We start from the raw sequence: 23,639 nt of genomic DNA on the forward strand, positions 1-23,639 counted from the left end.
CACGTAAATGAGTCTCCAGCGAGTGGCGGGCTGCCTCCGCCAGCCAGCTCGGGCCTAATGGTCTGGAAAGCCAGCTTATGTGACGGAAGGAGATGAGGGCCTTATTTACACTGGCACACATTAGTGGATGGATGCTGATTCACTGATTAACACGTCAGCCTTTCCCACATCCCCCCCTCTCATGCCTCCCTCAGTTCACCTCTTTCTTCTGTACCTTCAAACCTTTATGCTCATAGTTACACACAATAATCTGACTATACAAAAAAATGACTTGCATAGCCTTTTTTTCTTTTTGTTTTTCTTCTTCTTGAAATTTACTACACCATTCACAAGCTTATACCGGTAGGCATCTAGTACATACGCTAAAATACACACACACACACAACCTTGCCACTCTTGGAAATGCATGGTGGCAGGCTGCTGAGAACAGGGAAGCCATCTGTGAATGATAGCTCCTATGGAAAGATAATGTTTCCCATGCAGCACCGAGTGAGGCGCTGATGGAAGAAGATGACTTTTTGAATGGTTAAGTGGGTAAACGTTAGATCATGGCCACAGTGCTCCCATTTGCCTCACTCACCATCAATCCCTCCCTCTCCCCCTTGCTCTGCCTTTCTCTCTTTTTTTCCCGTCTACTAGATTGTTTATTGAAAAAGCACGAGGAGGCCGCCGATAAGAGAGGCAAGGCTAATGCCGTGATTTGTGTCAGTCACGCCGTACAATTTGTTACAATCGCAACACTTATCACAATATAATATGTTTATTCTGGTCAATTAAGTGGCACAGGAAGGCTCCTGCATTTGAAGTGTCACATGCAAGATGGGACGGGGTGAGGGCGATCAAAGGAAATGGAACTAATCTAATTGTACAGCATCTCAAGCTGCTGCCACCTCCGTAGCCCTTGCCATCGCTGTTCGGCTTATAAACTGATGCATTTTGAAGAAAAGAAGGAGACACAACTACAGGTTTACAGAAACAGAGGTGGCTAGGTGCTGATCTGTATCTAACGTGTTTGTTGAACAGATAAAGGCAGGTGCTGCACATGTATACAATCAAACAAAGCAATCTGTTTTGTTTTGGGGAGGTTTTATATCAATTTTTGGCTTCACATATATGCACTTGCTTAGGTGTCATCAAACGTATTTAGACATTCAGTTCAGCACATACAGAGAGACAATGCTTGAAAAGCAAGATTGTAGTGTTTACCATACATATGCTCCGTAAACACAAGAAAGTGCTTGAACTTAGAGCATTTGCATTCAAACACAATCGTACACATCCCTCAGCAAAGAATAGGACATAGATGACATAAATGCAAAGAGTAAAAGTGCAATAAATACCCAAATAATTGTGCTATTACAAAGGTTTACATTTGCAAACAAATATACATATATATATACAAGTACTGTTAATTTAAAATGCAAATACACTCAAAGAATAAATGGTTTATCAGAAGACTTTTTTTCCAGTTATACAACATCATGCACGCACGGTCACACACACAAACACACACACACCTGGACATGTTTTGGCCTAGTCCAACATGGATCCCAAAAGAGTCACAGTATACATAAAAACAGGCCAGGCAGTGAAGGCGGACTGTGTAGCAGACCAGTGCTTCCATCGATCTGAGAGGGTTCATTAGGTAAGTGCTGACATCACAGATTGATGTCTCTTTAAACCAGTGCCTGCTGAGGAGCTGACAAGGAAAATCACCACTATTGACTCCCTTAGTGGTATTTGTGTGTGTGTGTATGCGTGTGCCTTCAACGTATTGTGTGATATGTACACGTGCCAGTAAAATGACCATGTGCGTACTAACATTTGGCACACAGCTGTATCTGTTTGTGCCTGTGTGTGAGTGCACAAGTGTGTTTTCCTAGAAGCCACATTACATATCCTTGTCTTTAATGGGCTCCTTGGGTCTAGGTGTTCACCAGTGTTGCCAGTTATACAACCAGCCATGCAGCTAAGGAGCCTGTCAGCCTGTTTCTGCTTTTACGCCACCATGCATCCATTTGCTATCAGAGTAGGAAAGAGATGGAGTGGAAAATGGAGATAAAGAGGAAAGGAAAGAACGTTGCGTGGAGGAGTCATAGAGGGACTGAACAGAATCTCTCCCCATCTATATTTCATCAGCACGTTTAGAAACTCTGTTTGGTAATTATGTTGTGCAAGTTTCTGACTAATTTGCAATCCAGTGAAAACCCTGACATGGGGCAGCTTACATTCCATATGAGAGCTAAATGCTGTTTAGTTCAAATTTAGGAGTTTGGTTTTTAAATTCTTGTCGAGGAACCAAAAAGTTATCTCTATATGTGACCCCAGTTCCCCGAGCCTCTACTTGTCGATTGATTTGAGATGTCGTTTGTATCTGATGCTTTTCTCTAATTAAGATCAGGCTAGAATCGGTGGCATTGAGCGTCTCCACAAACCTATTGATTGGAATGGGGAAGGAGTCGGTGTTTGTGAGGACACAAGTGACAGGAGTGAAACTGCTGGAAACAGCCAGAGCATTAGACACACATTGAGGAGACTGATGGTCCACAGTTTCCCCACTGCTGGTCTTTTTTAGATCACCTCTAGTTCAACTTAAAGTTGAAGTTTTCAAGAAATGTCTGGTGACATGCTGAAGAAGCACAGACAGTAGAATTTTGGTTATGCAACCACAATAGTGAACTTCTACTAATGGAATCATTTTTGACAGCATCAGGCTGATCATCATTTTCAAATTTAATGTTGCATTTACAACACAGAATGATCTGTTAAGTGACTTCTTTTAAGTATCGATCTGCATCTGTTGTGGTACATCAATACTTTGTGGTGAAATGTTAAAGTGGCATTGATGCCTGGATCTCAGTGTCACCTACTCAGCAGTCTTAAGCTCTGATGACGATACAATAAGCATTACCTCCAATAAACACCACGGTACCACATCTTGTAGCTTTAAATGAGCAATTGATTAGTTCCTTTGAAGAATGATGTAATCTCAGTGTTCTCATGTCCATTTAAAATGTGTTTAAGTGATATATAGTTGAGGAGAAACAAAAGAAAGTCACTTTATCTGGCATTAATAGTATCAATACACAACACGATGTCTTGAAGGAAGCAAGAAAAAGTGAAACAACTAGAAAAGTTTTCTTGTACTTTATTTTATCATGAGCTGAGCATAATGCAAAGTGTTAGGATTGAAAAATGTGCAGAACTGAAGGCAAGATTCCCTTCTAGGCCATCACCACCAGAGGCACATCGCTATTGGCTGCCTCCAGGAGATTAAAGAGAATAATTGCCAGCTGATTGGCTGTTTAATATTTCATGGACCTTTGATGCACTGGGTGTTTGTATTACCTTTATCAGCAGGCATAATAATAGGATAGGCTTTGACTCACTTAAGTAAAACAGGCTTTTTCACAGTACAGGAATTGCTACTCTTCTTTTGAGCAAAAATGAACACAATAGACTGTCAGTATATTTTTATGGGCTATACAATATGACATATGATCATTTGAACTGATCAATACTATTGGTATCACAGAAAGATGTATATATCTGTCGGCGCATAGGTGTGTTTCATATAATTTGTTGATTACACTTTCTAATAAGTACTGAAGATGCAGTGATGGATTTCATCTTACATTGTAACTGCGTATAATATTTATATTTTTCAGTGCTGAATACATAATAAACTGAATAATAATAACCGAATAAAAAATAAACCTCCAGTGTAATTTATGCACAATATATAACGTCTATAACTACTACAACTATAGCAGTTGTGGTACTGCAGTTGAGAGCACACAAGCTGCAACAACAGTAGAACATTTATAGTACTACTACTGTTTATTTCAGGATTGTTCATATTTTCAACAATTTAAAATTTTGGAAATCCTTCTGTCTTAACTCTATACAATAAAACTAATGTGTTTTACCGACACTTGCATGAGTATGAGCATATATGAGAGAGTATATGAGCTAGATGTGCTAGCTCCACCCAGATCAGGGACAGCTGCCATTGACGGTCCCATGTTCGTACCTCTGCCTGATGACACTAATCTCTTTCTGTAGGTGACCTACCTCCTCTTTCCAAATCTGTCGGCGCATAGGTGTGTGTATGTGTGTGTTTGTGTTGTGTGATGGTTGCCGCGGATGTCTCCTCTGTGGTTCCGCTTCGGAGGTCCAGGAATGGTGAGCTTCTCATGGTTGTCACTTTGAGGTGTGAGAGCAATCATTTCCTTGGACAACAGTCCCATCCTCATCCCTGCTTCCCGCCTGCTCGGATTAGTTCCTCTTGCTAAGAAAATTTGCATCCAGAATATTTTCTCCTAATTTATTTTTTCACTATATTTCCAGTTTTCTTTTCTTTCTTTCTTTTTTTTCTTCCATCTGTGTCTCTTTCACTGCCCTTCTCTGTTTCCTTTCTCCTTGTTTTCCCCTGGACGCTGTAGAGCATTTTATTACAGTTGTCAGAAGGAGTAACAATTCTATTGTGGGGTGATTACAACAGGGTGTTTTACCCACAGATCACCAGAGCAATTAAAATCTGTAAATAAGGCTACCCATGATGCCTCAGTCCAAACAATGGGGTCCCATAGGAAGTGTTTGTTTGAAGGAGAACAGTGGAAGTGAGTTTCTCTTCCTTTTACTCTCACTCTCTCTCTCTCTCTGTTTCTCTCCCTCATTAATTAGGATATGCTCCTTCAACCCAACATGACTGTGTCGATGGGCAGCTCTGCACAATCAGTGTGACACATATTTCAGACACAAGATGAAGTTGTTTACTTTTGTGTCAGACCATGTATTGCGCCACTACACTTTTGTTTTGCAGAATGGAAGAGACAATGCAGGCCTAATTGTGCCAGTTACAGCTGTTAGGGAGAGGAAAGAGAAAGACTTGTGCCAGCTACTGTGAAAAGGAAAGTAGGGACTCTCTTGTGCATCTGTGTCTGACACCCGTGCAAACAACACTTACGATAAGGATGTTTTAATGATAACTCTCACAAATTTTTGTTGTATGTTGGTTTTGAGCGCTATTTAAGTAATCTGAGAAAATACCAATTGGCAAAAAAAGAATCAGTCTGACTATGACTCTTAAGTTGAAAGTCCCTTAACTCCTGTCATGTCATTTGGCCTGTATTTCTTCCAATCACTTGGCAGTGTATCACAATTGTGCCCTGCCATAGTCAAAGGACAGTTCTGCCAGGTAATGTCACATTATTTCAGTGAACAGTTGCATTAGGAATCAAGCTATCCATCAGCACAGAGGGATACTGTAATTCCAGTTTAGCCTTTAAACCTGGGTTGTTGTTAACTACCTGGTTCACAGCAGTGCATAAAGTGATGCAAGCACTCTAAATTACTTCTTAATGTTTCTTTTCTTTGTAGAGACAAAAGAGCTCTTTGTAGTTTTGTGGGAAGACATGTGGAACATGTCATGTATTTCGTGTCAGGATGTGTGTGTATCGCTTCCGCAACCGCCCCCACCCCACTTCATAAATTACTCACAATTGGAGTTTGGGCAGGTTGGTAAAGGAACCAGATAGATAGAAAGAGGACGACCGTGGGAGTATTGCAGCTCAACACAGCACCATGATGATGCCAGACTCCAGAGGCCTAACCAGAGGCTATATGCCTTATCAAGATCCTGTTTACAGTCAGCCAAAGAAGCTACCAGCCACCCATTTCCATAATGCTGCCTGCGGTCCTCCGCGGAAACTAATTTATCTGTGCCGGAGATGCACCATGATGTTGCCTGTTCTGCACCTCTCTCACTTTGTATTCTGTATGTTGTGTTTCTTTCTTTTGTTTCTATCTGGGGTTTTTTCCCTTTCTCATCTTATCCTCGCTCCTTATTTACGGTTTCTTTTTTTTCTAACTCTTGATGAACTACTTTTTTTCTTGCCTTTCTTCCAGCCATAACCCCTTAATTCTGTCTTTTTCTATCTATTTGAATCACTTATTGCTACCCAACACAGTATATATAACACATCAGCTTAATTTTTGATAAGGATGGGCGAAGAATTAAAAGCAAAATCAATAAATAAAAAGAGAGTTGCTGCTTAGAGAGATCCAAGAGTCAGTAATTAAACCCATACAAAATTTAACTGAATGGAACTAAATATATGGCACTGCCCGCTTGTGTATTTGTGATCTTGTTTTTACACTCTTGTTATACCCATCTCTGTGTGAGTCTGCCATCTTCAGCTTTCCTCCTTGTACTTTTTTTTTATTATATGTTTGTGCTGATTTTTTTCAGCTTGAGCCACTTGTGTAGTTGCCATGTTCCTGTGCCTGTACATCAGTGAGCATCTGCTCTTTCAACAAGGTCCCTATGGCCTCAAATGTCAGACCAAGCAGCTGCCAGACAAGTGCATTGTGCAGCAGGCTTGTGTTTTGCCTCCTCCCATCCCTCCACTTCATGTTCTGTGATGTTAACTGTGATTGAAAGTAAGTAGGCAGCAGCAACTGGAGGAGGAATGATGAGAAAGGTCTCTGTTTTTAAAGAATTCTGTTCTTGCAGTACTGGACGGCTGTTCTCCGGGGCTTTTGGCCAGGTGGGAGTAGGCGTTATGTTGTGCATTAGGAACAGCTTCCTCTGCCCCCTTGTGTGAAAGACCCCTGCAATGGAAAGCCATTTGTAGTTCATCAATGCTGAGGTCCATGTACTATAGATTATCAGGGGACAAACAGCATGTGCACTTGAATCTCATGTGTGCACATGTTTGAATATGGTTCTGTATGCTCTTGTACACAGATTGTTGATTCCCTGCTGTTTATCATAGTATGGCTAGTGCAATAATATGTCACTGGATGCCCGTTTCAGAGTATACATTGTTTTGTGTATTTCTTTGTGTGATCAAGTAGTCACAGGGTGTGAGCACTGATGCGGAAGAGATGGAGGGTGAAGAGACAAGCAGGTACCCCCCTGGAGGGACCTTGGGGGCATCAGGCCAGGGGTAGCCCCTCTAGCTCCCTCACAGCACACTCTGGTTTGCTCTCAGACACTGCTATTGATTTGTCCACTAGATAAGACCACAGGTTAGCTGCTCTACTAAGTATTGCTCTTTTCACCTCCCTTTGGCTGCAAACAAATCCTGGAGACTGGTTCCATTTGATGTTAGCTGATGTTCCTTTAGACTTTTTTTTTCTACCAACACTACTTAACCATGGCATAAAGCAGGTATAAGCCATCACAGGGCACTGTGAGACTCACTCTTGCCCCATAAATGACCCAACCCTAAACTAGCATACTTCTCTATTGTCTTATCCTGAAGCTGTAGGAAGCCATGAGTTCAATTCTGTGGCAGGTCTACAAGCTGTGAGAAAAGGGACTTTAGCTGTCAATCAATCCGCCTTCATTTCAGGATGCCAGAAAGTACAAATTCTGTGTTAATTCAAGCCTAAAGTAGATTAGTCCAAACCGTAAGTTGAAATTGTGCCTGTACTTTGGTATATGTGATCAACATGTGCAGCAAAGTGTAAGGTTTGAACCTGACAGATTTAGATGGGAGCCAAGGCAACTCTTGATCAGCCTAAGACAGTTCATCTCATTGCCAAGTTCTTATGTGATCGGAAGTCAGTCGGCAGCACCTCAGTGCTCACTGACAGATGGATGAATCAAGTCTTCAAAAGGCTTCATCGATGACACATTAACATGAGCCGAGCTTCCTAGAGGACTCTGAATTCTGAGCTGTCACAGGTGGCAGATGAGATAAAGCTACTATGCCGCTCTGCTTGTTTCGTAACATAACCTAACTCATGTTGAGAAAAAAAAGTTGGCACCTGCTTGACATCAATTAAAAAGTAGTTTGAGATGTGAGGGATGGCTGTTGTAGCATGTCTTGTATTTTTAATTAAAACAACCTCCTCTGAGTCATCATCAGCTTTTCATGTGTCCGAAGTCAGAACAGGTGTGAAGGTAAAACAAAGAACAGTGAAGAAAAGGAATACCACAAGGGTGTGGGTGTAACATAACTTCCCACGCATCGTAAGCCAGTATGTCCTTACAAGACATTGCAACATGCTTTATCATTGTTAATCAGAAAACTGCAGTGTAGGACAGCAAAATACCAGCTTGTCATATTGTTTGTTTTTCTTTTGCTCTTAGTTACGTGTCATTTATCATGGCAGAGAGCCAGAACTGTTAGTGTGTGGTAAACTGGTTCTCTCTTGGATGAGAAATTGAGGCTGTTACCAGCAATGTCAGTAGCTGAGGGTTGCATGCAAAATTTAACTGAATGGAACAGGCATCATGAAGGATATCAATAATTTTGAATGGTAAATTTTTAGACTACGAGATATTTTCTGGTGCAGTGGCATAGCTAGAAATGTACTGCCTTTTTCTCTCCGATGCATTGCAGCAATTTGTCAAGACATAACAAAAGCTGCCAAAAGTAACAGCTCAGATGCTGTAGTTTGAACACAATTAAAATAATAAAATAATAATGTGACCAGTAGAACCATAAAGCATTTTACTAACCTTTGATCCAATTTTTACTGGACTCTTATTAAATCAGAATCAGAATACTTTATTCATCCCTGAGGAAATTATGTAACAACTGAAACAGAATGCATGCCGATTGACTCATGCGCACAACAAAAGATAATGGAGAAGCACCGAAACTCATAATAGTTTGAATCAAAACTGGAAGCATTTTACACATGACAACCCGGGGGCGATCGTGGCTCAAGAGTTGGGAGTTCGCCTTGTAATCGGAAGGTTGACGGTTCGAGCCCCGGCTTGGACAGTCTCGGTCGTTGTGTCCTTGGGCAAGACGCTTCACCCGTTGCCTACTGGTGGTGGTCAGAGGGCCCGGTGGCGCCAGTGTCCGGCAGCCTCGCCTCTGTCAGTGCGCCCCAGGGTGGCTGTGGCTACAATGTAGCTTGCCATCACCAGTGTGTGAATGTGTGTGTGAATGGGTGGATGACAGGTTGTGCAAAGCGCTTTGGGGTCCTTAGGGACTAGAAAAGCGCTATATAAATACAGGCCATTTACCATTTAACCCAAAGTGTCCAAAATTCCAGTACGTCTTAAAAAGCAGCAAAAACAAAACAGAAAACATGGAAGGTATTAAAAAGAAAGAATTACATCAGTCACTGATACTAACACTACCTAAAATGTGTAATTAATATGATAATTAAATGCAGTCAAAGGATCATGGCAAGTACTGCTGCTAAAAATCATGCCACCCTGCTCGACCCTTTTGTTTAAAGTGTTATCATATCTACCATCTGCATAGAAATTGATTGATATATTAATCTTCTGTAAAACTGTAGAGATGCTACTTATTGAAATATGGAGAATGCTTTTGACCTGCACTCAAAAAACTCTGTTTTAACATTCCACTTTATATGAGACTCTTAGCTACTCATAGCTGCAACTTTTTATCTACTTATCAATAGCACTTACCTGCAACATGAATGGGGAGGACAGGGACTAATTGCAGGGACAAATGTTCCTGACTGTGGGGTTTGTAGTTGTCTGGGCCTAGTCCAGGCCCTGTTTATCTCAACCTCTGTTGGCAGTCATACACACACCACACGCACTATGCTCTGATTTAACCAGAGGCAAAGCCCTCGCAAACCCTCACTCTTTGTCATCAAAGATTCATAAAGGCAAGGTTCTCAATGATTTTCTGTCTCTTCCCGTATTCACAGCTTGTTGTCCTCACCCTCCCTGTCTCCTGCCAGTCAGACAGCGGAAGTCAGACGGAATTACAGCCGAAGTGGCCGCTGGCTCTGTGTGCGTGTGTATGTGTCTATACGTGAATGTTGGTTTCTGTGGGTTTATGGCATGTGTGCTTGCACTGGTAGGCGTTAGGTGCAGAAACGGGGTAGCACATGGTCACAAAGGCAAGGACACGGATGGACAGTGCCATGTTGATGTTGTACTAAAAATGTTAGTAGCCCCCATGTGGGGAAAAGAGTTAGTCCCCACCCTCTCTTCTCTTCCCCTCATTCACTCCTTCCGCTGTTCTTTGTCTTCCTTTCCAACCCCTGAGCCCTGTGTGCTGTGGCAGCTTCCACACTGGATCTAAAACTAGCTCAATCAGAGCCCCACTCACCATGCCCAGGGCACACCATCTGTAGCCCTCTGAGTCCTTCCGTGTGTGTGTGTGTGTGTGACTATGTCAGTGTGTATTTACCTCCCTATTTATGTGTGTGTCCATTTGTGCGCAAGCTTAGAAGCATGAGTGTGAGTATGTGTGTCTGCAAACCCAAAGCACCGTGCCTCAGCCTGTTAGTCTTGGTACTTACCAGGCTTAGCCAGATGAGGGCCACTCAGCCTGGATCTAATTCCTTCGACTCTGGCAGCACTTCACTCCTGGCTCTTTTTGCCTCTCAAGTGTGCATCTGTGACCTTGGCTGACATCAGCGAGGGTTAAACTGTGGACTTGGAGATGTGGCCACAGTGATTGAGCTGTAAGCTAGTTTCTGGATCAGAGCTTCCGAACAGCCATCTGGGTGTCTGTGGGGCTCAGAAAGAGGTTATCCCTCTCTTACACCCCACAGCTGACCCTGGATCAGCTGTGACAGCAGAGAATTTAGTATGAAGCATCCTCGCTGGGATAGGTGGTACACAGTGGGGATGTTTGTGGAGTGAAAAAAATCGTTAAGAGGGGAAACTAATAAAGTTGATCTCTGTTACCATGTTAGCCGTAATCCCTGTGCTTTTATTATGAAGAAGTCTGCTCATCACCTTTGATGTCTTTGTGGCAGATAGCCCAACCTGTATTGGCTTCAGCTCTTATTTTTTCTTTGTAACTGCTTGAACAATGAACATCACATGCATATTTCTTTTTTCACACACCAATAAAACTATGACTAAGGGTTAGGTTCTATGAAACACAGTCCTCAGTTTTGCCAGTGTGGTAGTTATTACACTGTGTACCGATATTGTCAATACAAACAGAATATAATTAAGTACCTGTTAGACCACAAAGCACTTCTTTTTCAACACCCAGAACACATTTCAATGAGTGATTCACATCATCATGCATCAACTTATCTACATAGACAGGTACTTGAATAGTGCCACCCAAACACATGCACCCCATTGTATTGCACTGTGTGAACCTTTTGCATCCTGTTCTGTGCAGTGCCTCAGGGCCTAGCCTGGCTGGTCTTCCAAACAAATTGCTGGCTGTTCACAACGTTTTAAATGCTGAGTCCCTCTAATTACACTATTTACTTAATAGGGTGAAACAAAACTCGTGTTCACGCAGCAGGAGTACCAGGTGATGCAGAAGTTCAAACACCTGGCGAAAAGCACTCCTCTGGCACGGATGCACAGTATACACATGTGCATGCATGAATGCACACACACACTCACATACTGTGATGCAAATACTAGAGGTTTCTTTCATGGTTGGATTAGACACTTTACCAACTTTTGGAATTTTTTTTTGTTCATACTTTCTTGTTTACTGTGGGAAAAGGCATCTGGAAAAGTGTAGCTCATTAGTTACTGTATACCCAGTCTGACATTTTCGGAATTAGTTCTTCCTCTACTGTAAACAGAGTGAGTAATGCCCATATGGGAATGTGTGCATCATCTCCTACTTTGTGCTACTCCTTTGTTTGTTCATTTTAAAGGTTACACAAAAATGGCAGATATGTTTACCAAATATAAAAAAAAATCCTGCTTTTAATGCTGTATGCATACAGCATTAAAAACAAGCACTTTGCTGTTTGTTTTTGTAGGAACTTTTCAATGATTGTCACATTATAGCCTATTCCTGGACTAGACTAGTTTATGAGTTTGAAGATTTATGACTGTTTCAGTGGGGCGTGTTTACGATCACTGGTTTGCTGTGCCTATTATGTGATCTCATTATGACAAGCTGTGTCAACATTGATGTGACAGTTTAAATGCAGTTTTAACAAAATGTAATATTTATCCAAATATGTTTCCTGCGCTTGAAAAGTTGCTCGTTTGTTCCCATGCTTTGTTTAAAGAGGATAGCAAAGTCACTTTCTTTCTTTAAAGAACTGGAATATACCCATTTATGAAACCCAATATCTGTTGTGCAACTGTTTGAAAACTTCTATCTCACAGTTGTGCTTTAAACAAAGACTCCAAAACTTAACAACACATCCCCTAGAGAAAGAAGGATGACTTGTATCTAGGCAATTTAGGTTACAATACACTATAATTAGCTTTGCTAAGTTGACCCTGCCATTGTCACCTGAAGACAGGTGGGAATTGTGCCTAGGCTGAAACAAACTTATCATATGACTGGGGTCAGGTATTGTCCAGTGGCTCAGTTGTATTGCTTTTGAGGCAAGCCTCATTCATCATCAGCTTTATTGCACCATTCAGATGATGCCCACAAGGCACTAACACTTGGCCAAGAGGGAGGGAGCATACAGTGCAGGGTAGGGAGGGATAAGGGTTAAAAATGATTGTTTTACAAGATCACTTTCCGCACAACAAGTTTTCACAGCAATGGTATGCCATTTCTCTGAAAAGCTAAGAGTTACCGCTCCCAATGCCACATTAACCATCTTCCGTATTCCATGACAGCAGATTTATAGCCTTCCAACGGCGAGCTGCGAAAAAGTGCAATTGCTCGCAGGCTTGTAACCTCTTTACCCTCGTCATCAAGTCCCCTTGTTGCTCCATTTTCTCTCCTGGGCTTCATAAATAAACAGCATCATCAAGAAAAACTTTTAGTGTCTTTTCACAACCATCTCTAATTGGTTTTGCATGTATACATAGAAATGTTTCAACCTGGTATTTAGCCACGTGTAACTGATTTTGGTCCATGTGTTCAGCTAGGCCAGCATTCCTGCATAGTGTTAGCTTTGTGGTATTACTAAAAGTGATCAGAATGAACTTTTTTTTCTTTGATTTGCTTTGTATTTTTTACTTTTCTTCCTGTTGAACAATTTTGTATCCTGGTACAAGTAGGCCACAGCTCCTCTCATTCCTCTCTGGACAACCAGTCAACGTGGAGCATGCAAAACAGATATATAACCTTTATTTTCCTGTTGCTGTTTCTCTAGCTCTCTAGCTCTCTCTCTCTCTCCCCCACACACACACACACACACACACACACACACACACACTTTCTCTCTGTGAAGTTCTCTCACAGACATTGACACACAAATGCACACAGCCTTAAGCGGTGATCTGTCTCTTCAACCCTTGCCGGAAAAGAAACGGCCAGGAGGATCCTCTCTGTTTGTCCTAAAACTCCCTCTTTTTTTTTTTTTTTATTGGAACCTGTTTGCATTTGAACAATAGTTGTCTCCTCATAAATTTTGCGCCTGTGTTGACATTAGACCACATTCCATCCCATTGCCTGAGGAGGAGAAAGAGCAGGCCAGGGTGTTTGGTAATTTGTTACACTGTTAAGCACCTAATGGACATCCACCTGGTTTTTGAGAGTAGTAGCTGTAGTTCAGGGGCTTGCCTCTGTTGTACCTCAAGACTGCAATAGTATTTTATTGCTGCCAATTATGAAGTCTGTTTAGAGGCTACCTAACTCTGTGTGTGTTTTTGTGTTACATCTGGTTCTCCCTGCTCTAAATGGGGCAGCCAGCCAAACCGCATCAAACAATTAGGGTGTGAAGCAGGTACAGACTGTGCAGGTATAACAAAACTTCCCTGTTTCTGTTGTTGACTTCAAGTAACTCTACTAAAAGTACATGGGCCGATGAAAGCTCACGGTCCTGTGTTTCCAACTGGCTGGGGATACCAGTAATGAGCCTTATTTGTTTCATGTGGTTTAATGAACAGTCCAGACTGCAGCTGGCAAGAGGGAGACCTCACAGAGTTTGAGGAAGGTACCCGTGTTCCCTGGCAGAATCATTGTTCCCAGCACCAGCAGAGCCATTGTGGCACGTGAGTGGGTGGGTGTGTTGAAAGGGCCACGCGGCACCCACTTTATCTTTTGCCCCTCCTTCTTGCTCATGCAATTTTGCGTGGTTTCTGCAACCATTAATTAAAGGGGAAAAGAGTGCATCAGATGTTAGTTTTATTAGCCTAGGCTCCTTAGAGGGAATCAAAATGAAAGGAACATATGTCATGCATTTGATGATGCCCCTCCCTCTCCATTTCTCTCCCCACAATTGCCCACCTCACACATTCACAAAGTGTACAGTCAGCAGCTGTCTGCAGACACAATAGCATTTGATTGATCCTGAGGAAACGGTTAAGACGCTGCCCTACCCACGCTTTCTTTCTGGCTGGCTGGCTCACATTTTGCACCACTTTACATTTAACGCTGAATGTGGCAGTGATTGGGATAATAGGATGGTGGTTAGGGATCTAAGGCACTGTTCACGCTCTAATGAGGACAGTCCTCAGAGCACCCAGGACCTTGGAGTCCTGGGTGGTGTATGTTGAGATCTAAAGCCTGACACTTAACAGGTTGGACGTTGTTCTGAAAATTATGCCCCTGTTATACTGGCCTCTACACAACATCATTAACAGAAAATTTCCAAGAAAAAGTTTGTGCACCCTTTGCATTTTCCAGTTAATTACTTGTAACCTTAATCTGATCTTAATCTAAGCAATCTTAATCTAAGCAATCTTAATGTAATATGTAAACCACTGTGCCAGTAACTTTTCAAAAGCTACTTTGAGCCACTTGTTACAATAAAGAGATGTGATTGATAATATTAGTTGCAGACATGTCCTTCTCTATCCAATACATATGGAAAGTTTTCCACATTTTGTTATATTTCAGGATTTAAGAATCTTTTTGACATGGATTAGTTTACCAACAGTGTTCCACAATTACATCACAAAAATAAGGTTTTTGTAATATTTTACTAATTTGCTAAAATGAGAGGCTGAAATATCCCATTTCCATTATTAGTACTTGAATAAAGTACCTTTGGTGGTAGCAGCCTCGAGTCTCCTTGCACATTAAGCTGCAAGCTTAGCAAACCTTTTGTTGGAGGTTTCCACCTATTTTCTTGAAAGAATTTCTGTAACCAAATTTGATAACATGTTGATTCACAGCCATTCTCAGGTCTCCTCAGAAATATTCCTTTGAGTTCAAGTCCAGTGTTTGGCTTAGACGCCCCAAGACTACTGCAATGCTTTGTTTATGGAAGACAGTCTTTAGATTTCAACAAGGTTATTCCTGTGGAATAATCTTGTTGTTCATTTTTTCATCCTTGTCTCATTAATAGGTTTACTTAAATCTTGCCAGGATAAGATTCATACCAAAAAAAAGATTGATGTCAGTGGAAAGACAGCAGTGAAAGAAACCACAAAAGAAAGAAACCACAAAAAAGGTTAGAACCACTGCAACACAGCTCAGGTTTGTGCAAGATTGCCTTGATCTTCTAGGGAAATGTGCTGACTGCAGATGAAAAAAAAATGATGGATTTTTTTTTTTCTTTTTTGTTAGAAAAATGCAGGTACATTCAGATTTTCATTTACCTTTAACAGCCTGTTCCATAACCGATTGCTCAATATGTTTAATAGAAACATGAAAGGTACAACAGCGTGTTATTAGTTTAGTCAGATCTTCTATAATTAGGATTTGGAAGATCACATCACTGCTGATGAGAAACTCTCTTAATTCCAAAGATATACCAAACTGTCTGTTGCCCTTGCAGCTTGCAAAACACAGCACATGAATAAATACTGTCTGCCCATATCTCTTAGCCATTATACCGTATCAAATCACATACAAAGACAGATGTGCTTAATCACTCATTTCTTACACAATATTGTATATATAGAATGTAGATGGATAATATACTTCTTTCTTCTCACTCCTTGGGACTTGATTGCATGCCTTACCTTCAGGGGCAGGCTGATTTATGAGACACATGCCTGTTTTTTCATGACTTGTTTGATTGCATTCTCAGCTATCGGGCACATAGGCTGCCAAAACCATAAAAATTCACACCTGCACAGAACTCCTAGTCAGATGAACATCAGGCAAAGCATGGGGAAGCAGGTGATCTGAGGTATGCTGTTTCCCTTGATCATAATCGCAATGACATGATTGATTGATGTTCATTGTATCTTTACAAAAGCCTTCTTTTTAGGTCCAGTTTGAACGTTGCGTAGGGCTTGGCACACGCTTTGGTCGTGAATCTCGGTACACCACCCATTCTAATACTGTTCTCTAAGCTTGTGTTTTTCTTTTAGTTGCTAACGATACAAATATGAAAAGTAGGAAAAATATAACTTCAAGTTCTCACAAGTTTTAAAAAGATATCTGCCATTGCCTAATCATGTCCTGAATGTACCGAATCAAACAGCCCAAGCTGTCTATTCCCATGTCATTACAAATGACCTTCTGTAGAAATAATGCAATAAGTGTTGTCTCCTATCTACATTCTCTGGGTACTTTTTCACTTGCCCTGACACAATTGTGCATTTATCAGTGTAATTGCATGAGTCGGAAGCACTGATGTTGTCTATTAGGCGGATTTCCATCCTGTTAAGAGCAGAGGGCCTTTTAATGTATGGCCCTGGTTGAGTGTACTGCTACACAATTACACACTGGCCAGAGATTGAGTGGGCTGATGATGCTGTTGATTGGGATGGTGCTGATGGCAGTGATGATATTGGACCACCCTGCACTCTTCTAACAAGCCTTTCAGAGAGCATCTAAGAGGGAAACAACAAAGTGAAACTGAGGTTAATCATTTTATTTACTCCCTTTTTCTCTCCCTCTCGTTCCCCTACCTCTCCTTCTGCCTTTCCTTTCTTTAACCAAGTGATGGAGCTCGGACCATGGAGCGGGGGGGAGGAAATCGATAGGGAGCGCATTACAGTAAAACGTATTGATTAGGAGACCTGCGAGCAGTGTGTTGGTCGCAGAGATGGTGGAATGATGCAATGCTTAAAGGAATTTATCCTTTGACTTTTACATTAACCTTTTATTGACTGCTTTGCCTGTCCATAATTAACACTCACTTTAGCTAAAGTGGTTAGTTTGAGCGCAAAGGGGGCTCCAGCCCTTATTGCAGCAAGGGCCGTGGCGCTCCCACCCCAGCCGCAGTTCAAGTGCACTGTACTGCAAGAAGGGAAAGGCCTCTGAAGAATTGAGGCGATAGAATGCTAGATACCTTTCACATTAGCATACCATTTTAGCGGGGGCCTGCTAGGCTATAAGGTTTCAGGGCAAATTGAAATGAGTGATTGTATTGCCAATCTCTCTTGACCGAGCGCCAGATGGGATAGTTAGGCCCATATCTGTCTGGGGTTAATCCATTGGAACAGCCTGGACTCACAAACACAACCTCTCCCTCCTCCACCCACACCCTCACACGCACATACACACCTCTTTGTCTTTGACCTTAACTTTAAGGTGGACTGTTCTGCCATGGGAAAGTCTTTTGGTGAGCCTTGTTTGTACGCCACTGTGGCTTAGACAGAATTTCTAGCAAGAGCCCACGAGAGCTTAAAGCACCTCGCTTGATATTGACTTTTTGTTTGGTTCCATTTTAGCAGTCAGGGGACGGTACTCTGTGAACAGTGATAGACTGTGTAAAAGTGCGTGCTGAATTACCTACACTATATTATCTTTGATAGTCTTCCAGTCTCGATATCTTTTATATCTCTGGTAAACCTGGCACCTTCTATTTGCAAGCTAATGCTGCAAGATCTGTTGTCAAATAAATGCAGTATCTCTGTTGAAGTGAGCTACTCAGTTTTTTTTTTATTGTATGTAGCCTTTCATTATGAGTCAGGGAAGTAGAGAAGAAGCAAGTGTTTTCTCTCATAGCTCTGGAGTTTGAATACTTAATCACACCAAATCAAAAGCCTGGGTTCCCTTGGTCTATGGTGTCCTCAAGCTGATGTCAGCAGAACCACAGTTTGTGTGTGTGTGTGCATGCTGTCTGGGTCAGTTTGCACTTGCACACTCTGTAGATACGTATGCCAGCCATGTCCCCCTCCTCCTCCTCCTCCTCCTTCTCTGAAGTGGTGCTTCCTTTAATTCGCACCCTAAATAAATGATGAGAACATTTAAACACACGGCTCGTCGCAAAGCCCCAAGGTCGCCTAATCGTATTATTTATGAAGTGATGTGCTACATAATGGTACTTAGTGCATGTTAACAGATGCTATTATCAGGCCCTGATCCAGAGCACAGAAGATATATTGGACAGTGGATGTTAATGCTGCTCCTCACCACCATAATGCAGGAGATCCTTAAAGGGCTAACCGCACCAAAATGCAGCACTTAGGCAGAGGGCCAGTTAAACATTAAGTGGCTCATGTGAATATATATAACCACAAATTGTGGCAGCCCTCGGTTGTCCCCTAACACTTGAACATTCCCTCATCCCATCCACAACCGATCCTCATATCCTGCTGTTCAGCTCTCTGTGGCCCCTCCTTCAGTCACTAACCACAAGGTGGTGGTGACTGTGTGCATTTGTCTGTGTTATGGGTTTGTTCGGGGGGTTTTAGGGTGTGCATAGGGTAAAGAGATATGACAAGACAGACCCTGGCATAATGATTGAATGGAAAATATAACTGACCCCGTTTCTGTAGATAGGAAATCTTAGGTCACTATTCACAAGCACACAAGGACACACTACACACGCAACATACAAATGCCATCCTCCAGCTCTCCCTCTTGCACCTCCAGGTCAGAGGTCACCCTCATCTGTCAAGAAGCAGAGGGAGGGTAGATTTACAATGACAGCAGAGAGCAACACAGAGTCACAGCAGTAAATATTTACACAGGTCTAACAAAAGATGTGGCTAAGGTCTGTAGGGGTTCCAAGCATGGTGGAAATTACAACTAACCTCAGATTGTTAATCATACAAAAATCACGCAGTGACATGAAGAGGCAGGATTTCTCACTGCTCTGTCATTATTGCAACAAGAGAGAGTGATGTTCTTGTGAAAGCATCCTGCAGTGTGTGCCTGTATGTTTGTAAGATGAATGGGGCATTAATCATGATACATGATATCATGGTTTCCCATCACCTTAATGCTGTTGCAACACTTCACTGATGTGTCACATCTCTGTTTTTCTCATCTCCATTCAGTTCAAGTTTTACTGGCTTGGGAGTTTCCAAGTATTTCAGTAGTTTCAAACCAAATTGCATGCAGACACATCATTTAAATGCCCTCAACAATATCTAGTGAAGAGAAAAACATTTCTTTGTTTATTTGTAATAAAACTGCATGCTGTTTCTTTTGTGGATCATACAGAGACAAACTTACTCTCCTGTCCTGCTGGTTCTACCTGGACAAAGTATTACTGTGAGTCATGAAAACAAAAGGAGGCAGAAAACTGTTAAAAAACTTGCTTCTGGTCAAACTCACAATAGAGATTTTGGCTTTAAAAACAAGTTTAAACACACACATGCTCACACACAGACATCATTGCCTAAACAACTTGACTTTTTTTGGAAATTACGCCCTTAAATTGCTCTTCATTGACTAGATAAAAACACGATAGAAAGATCTCTGTTTATCTTTGTCTACTAGAGTTCCACCATCATTGACAAGTATTAGTTAGTGTTAGTATTTACTTGTAAACACATCTCATAAAACTTTCAGGTGAAAGCCTGGCTTTGGCAAGCTGTAGTAGGATGCAAATATAAATATAAAAAATAAAAACATGAAGAAAGTTTTGTGAGTGGGGTGAGACGTGGCCTTTTGGTGATGAGTCTCTACCTACTTGTGCTTTAACGGGAGGGAGGAGTAAATGGGATTTTTTTTGTTTCCTGTGTTCTGTCACCTCAGGTGCCACTCAAGTCTGGCCCAGACATTGCCCCCTGAGGAGGCCCCAGTGGACCGGCCCTTCTGGGGTGTGGATGACCCCAGCATGCCTCTGCCCTTTGATCTGGCTGACATCATTAACAGAGTGGAGTCACTGCTCTGGAGGTGAGTGTAAGATTTGACATGTTGAAATGTGTTTATGTACACACTGAATACATGTATCTATCTCATGCAGCATAGATCTAGTCGCAGAGGATTCACTTATTCATTCATTACCCAGCTGTGGTCATCTGTGAACAATGCTGTTGTTTAATGTTATGTAATATTAGTTAAATTGTCCAAATGATTAAGTAAACCAAATGACGTTAAAATAAATAAATAATTCTAATTGGCGTTGACAGACACTGGTATTTTGGTTTCAGTTTTAAGCTTTGGAATCTCATGCTTTTAAAATGGTATGGATTTGTCACTTCATGCACAACTAGACACCTTACATGTTGTCATACTTTAAATATGCGCACCTGCTCCGCAAGTCGTGTCATAGACCCTTGTAAAAATTGTGAGGAATTTCTTGGAGTTGCTATTTGCATTGGCAAATACATGACATTGGGTGTAATTGGTCTTCCTGTTGGCATGAATCCTAGGTCCTGCTGATTTTGCATGGAGACATCTATAGTCTTTCGTTGACCTGCATCTAAAACACAAGTTAACTTCACATGAGAACTTACACGATATCTGATCAAATTTGACCTCTGTCCATTTCTTCTCTTTCTCTGACAGGATGTAAATATGGATAGAGGAAACAAGGAAGCAAGAAAAAAATGACCCACCAGCTTTTCTGAATGATCCCCACATTAGCTGAGGGGACAGACAAGATTGATTTCCTTTTGATTAGGCCATCTACATCACCCCCGACTCCACCCTCCACTACCCCAGCTGACCCCAGCATCTCAGTCACCTCAACTTGGATTGGCTGGAAGGAAACCAACACAAGAATAGTGCTTCAGTAACATGCTAACAAACGCAATGCTTAGTACCAAGCCACTAGTGTCACAACGGTCTAACAAAACATATATGGAACCCGCATTTCAGTGTTAACATACAACATTGTGTTACTATTTATTATTTCAGTGTACTTTGTTACCTAATCTCATGTAACCCAGACATGCTTTTGTCAGTGGATTGTTCTCATTCTCAGTAGTCATAGTACAGTACATACATATATGCTTTCTACTTGTCACACAGTGTTATAATACAGTATAGAATGGTAAGAAAACTCACTTTGCTCACAGGCTATTGCATTCTTCACTTGTGTATAGTGTAACCCTTTTATTGTGTTAAGAAGTGAAATGAGCCAGAAAAGACCAAAGAACGATTATAAGAGGATGGTTATGAATGTCATCCAATGGAGTACATGAAGAATGTGTTGTTAAGTGTTTATGGTGCAGTGGTGTGCTTGTGCCATATTAATGTGTAACTGTGTGTGTGTGTGTGTGTGTGTGTGTGTGTGTGTGTGTGTGTGTGTGTGCGCGCGTGCGTGCGTGCGTGCGTGCATAAGAGCCTTCACTCTCCCAAATGTCTACATGAAGGCGTGTGTGTACGAATGTGATAGTGTGTGAGCCTGTAGGCAGCCTGCCAGTTGTTTGTTCTTGAAGATGTGCATATGGAGAAACAGAGACTAGCAGCAGGGCCCCTCTGCTACTGCTCTGATGAAAGGCAGCATTGATAGAATGACCCGGAACACAACCGCCGTTTCTCATAATTACAGCTGTTCAATCGCTTTTAATTACTCTTAAAGTGTGTAGAGCACCACATTCCCCTGTAATGCTGCAGGCCATCTAGAGAGTGAGAGAAAGATCCGGCACTTCTGACAAAATCCACATTCAAAAAAGCTAAAAAGGGTGGAAAAGGGGGCCGACGTCAAAGCAGTGTAGCAGCCCTCCTCGTTTGATTTCTTTCTCTATCTAGTTCATGATGAAGTAGAGATGCTGTTTACTATTAAAAATGCAGAATGCACTCCTTTTTTTACTTCTGAAGTTTTTTCCAAGATGTTAATGGTTGCCAAACGCTGTTCTTCTTGCTTCTTCTTTTGCTGCGCCTTTGTTGTTTGTTGTTGTCAGAGAGATTTGTTTGTAGATTGGCAGTAGCTTTGACTTGTTTGAATCACTCTGTGCTCCCTGCGCCACAGCTTGTCTGTCTGAAGCAATAGGAATGGCAGTAAATAAAAAAAACAGTGTTTTATCCAATGATCTCCATTCTTCTCATTTTTTCTAAATTGCAAATGGACAACAAATATGGTGCACATGTTTCTTCATTCGTGTGTGTGAGGTTCAAATGTCGATCGACTGTAGTTTTACTAATATTTTTGACCTTTAAACCAATCCAATCCATGCAGGCATGTGTGTCAATGCCTTCCCACTGGGTTGAAGGTGAGTTACTGAGCTTTGAAGCAGCCACTTTCTAAATACTCAGGATTCCACAAGACAAATAAGGCAGCAACGAGAGAGATCCATAGTGTAATGGTGAAGCTCACTGACAGGAGCATGCACGTTATATGCACAGTTGTCCTACCAGTATTTCCTGATAAGTAAGAAGTTAAAAAATCATATTGAAGATGCTTAGAGTGTGAAAAAAGTCCCATTTAGTTTCAGCACAGCACTGTATCCAGAACCTTAAATATAATAAAAACATTTGAATAACAAGATAATAAGCCCAATAATTCTCTATAGACAAAAAAAGGAAGCATTTGTGTCGGGTATTTTTATCTGTTTTCCTCTGACTCAGACCTCAAAGGAAACGGTTTGAGTAGCAGTGCAAACATCTTCTACAACAGATTGATTGATGGATTAACTTGATTGATTGAGTGATGTCATTCCCTGCAACGAAGTGATGGCTAATATTCTGTATTCCACTCTGAAACCTCAACTCCACACCTTTTACAAGCCGCCATCCCAAAGGTTGCTTATGCTAACTACTTCCTGTAGTGGCTGAGTGACTGAGTGATGGATGAGTGTGGAGCGTTCTCCCCTCAGGGGTCGACTGAAAAAGGTCACCACTTGAAGAGACAATTACACAGCACTGGTAAGAGCCACAGGTATGCATTGTTCTGACCGGGGTCAGCCGCCAGCCAAGCAGCCAAGCCACCGTCAATTAGGCCAACAATAGGCGCAGGGAAAGATAAAATAACCAGGTGTGTGGTTGGGAAAGGTATCAGTTTGGGGTCATATCTCAGTCAAATGTTTCAGTGTGTGGCTTGAACGGCTGGGACTGATTGTGGTGTAGTTGAATGATATAAGGGAATGGGTTCAAATTTAAAGATGTCTCTATATCCAATTATATAGACATATAGACACACACATATATTTCTATATGTGTATAAGTGAGAAATTATTCTACTAATGTCTGCGAAGGACTATTTCTATTAAGAACTAAGGAAATCTGACCTTAACCATGATCTGTTTAGATTACCCTCCGAACAAGTCACAGTCTGTTTGGATGAGGCTTTGTGCATTATCAGTACGTGTGCAATGCATGCTAAAAATGTATGTTCAAGAATGAATACATGCATATAAATGACTGAACGTGAGCCTGTACAAAGAAATAGATGTGTGTAATGTATCTGACCCAGTGTGTTTGTGTGTGTGTGTCCAAGGTTCCAGGGTGCTAGTTGTGGTTGGAAGCCCTGAGGCCAGAGAAGCAGTAGTAATTGTAGAAGCAGGCTGAAGAGCTGAAGATAGTATCGCAGCTCTGGGGCGGCTGTCAGCAGTGGGAAGGGCCATGCTCATTTGTCACCAACACAGACAAACACCACTCAACACCGACAAAACACTGACTTGATTGACTACATGTGAAGCAACACAAGCCCTAATGTTTTGCAACTGTTAATTGCACTAAAGGTCATAAAAAAGGCAGGCTGGAGAAGATTCACATCAGCATAAATACAAGGCAGCACATGAAAAGACTGTCACTGTAAATTATGAC

The 23,639-nt window shown here is 41.6% G+C and overlaps 1 protein-coding gene across 1 annotated transcript in view; it reads left to right on the forward strand.

Moving 5' to 3' along the window:
* fto (FTO alpha-ketoglutarate dependent dioxygenase) overlaps positions 1-21,899 on the forward strand; it is a 114,915-nt gene extending 93,016 nt beyond the window's left edge. Inside the window, exons 9-10 of the mRNA XM_086264006.1 lie at positions 19,683-19,823; positions 20,439-21,899. Coding sequence (XP_086120132.1) covers positions 19,683-19,823; positions 20,439-20,445 — 148 coding nt within the window. The 3' untranslated portion in view covers positions 20,446-21,899. The remainder of the gene's footprint in view (positions 1-19,682; positions 19,824-20,438) is intronic.
* The last annotated feature ends 1,740 nt before the right edge of the window (positions 21,900-23,639 follow it).

Source organism: Aulonocara sp. 'chitande type north' Nkhata Bay, linkage group LG1 (assembly GCF_057382095.1).
Source record: "Aulonocara sp. 'chitande type north' Nkhata Bay isolate Kocher_YH1m ecotype deep benthic linkage group LG1, A_spYH_male_GT1.1, whole genome shotgun sequence".
NCBI classification, from domain to species: Eukaryota; Metazoa; Chordata; class Actinopteri; order Cichliformes; family Cichlidae; genus Aulonocara; species Aulonocara sp. 'chitande type north' Nkhata Bay.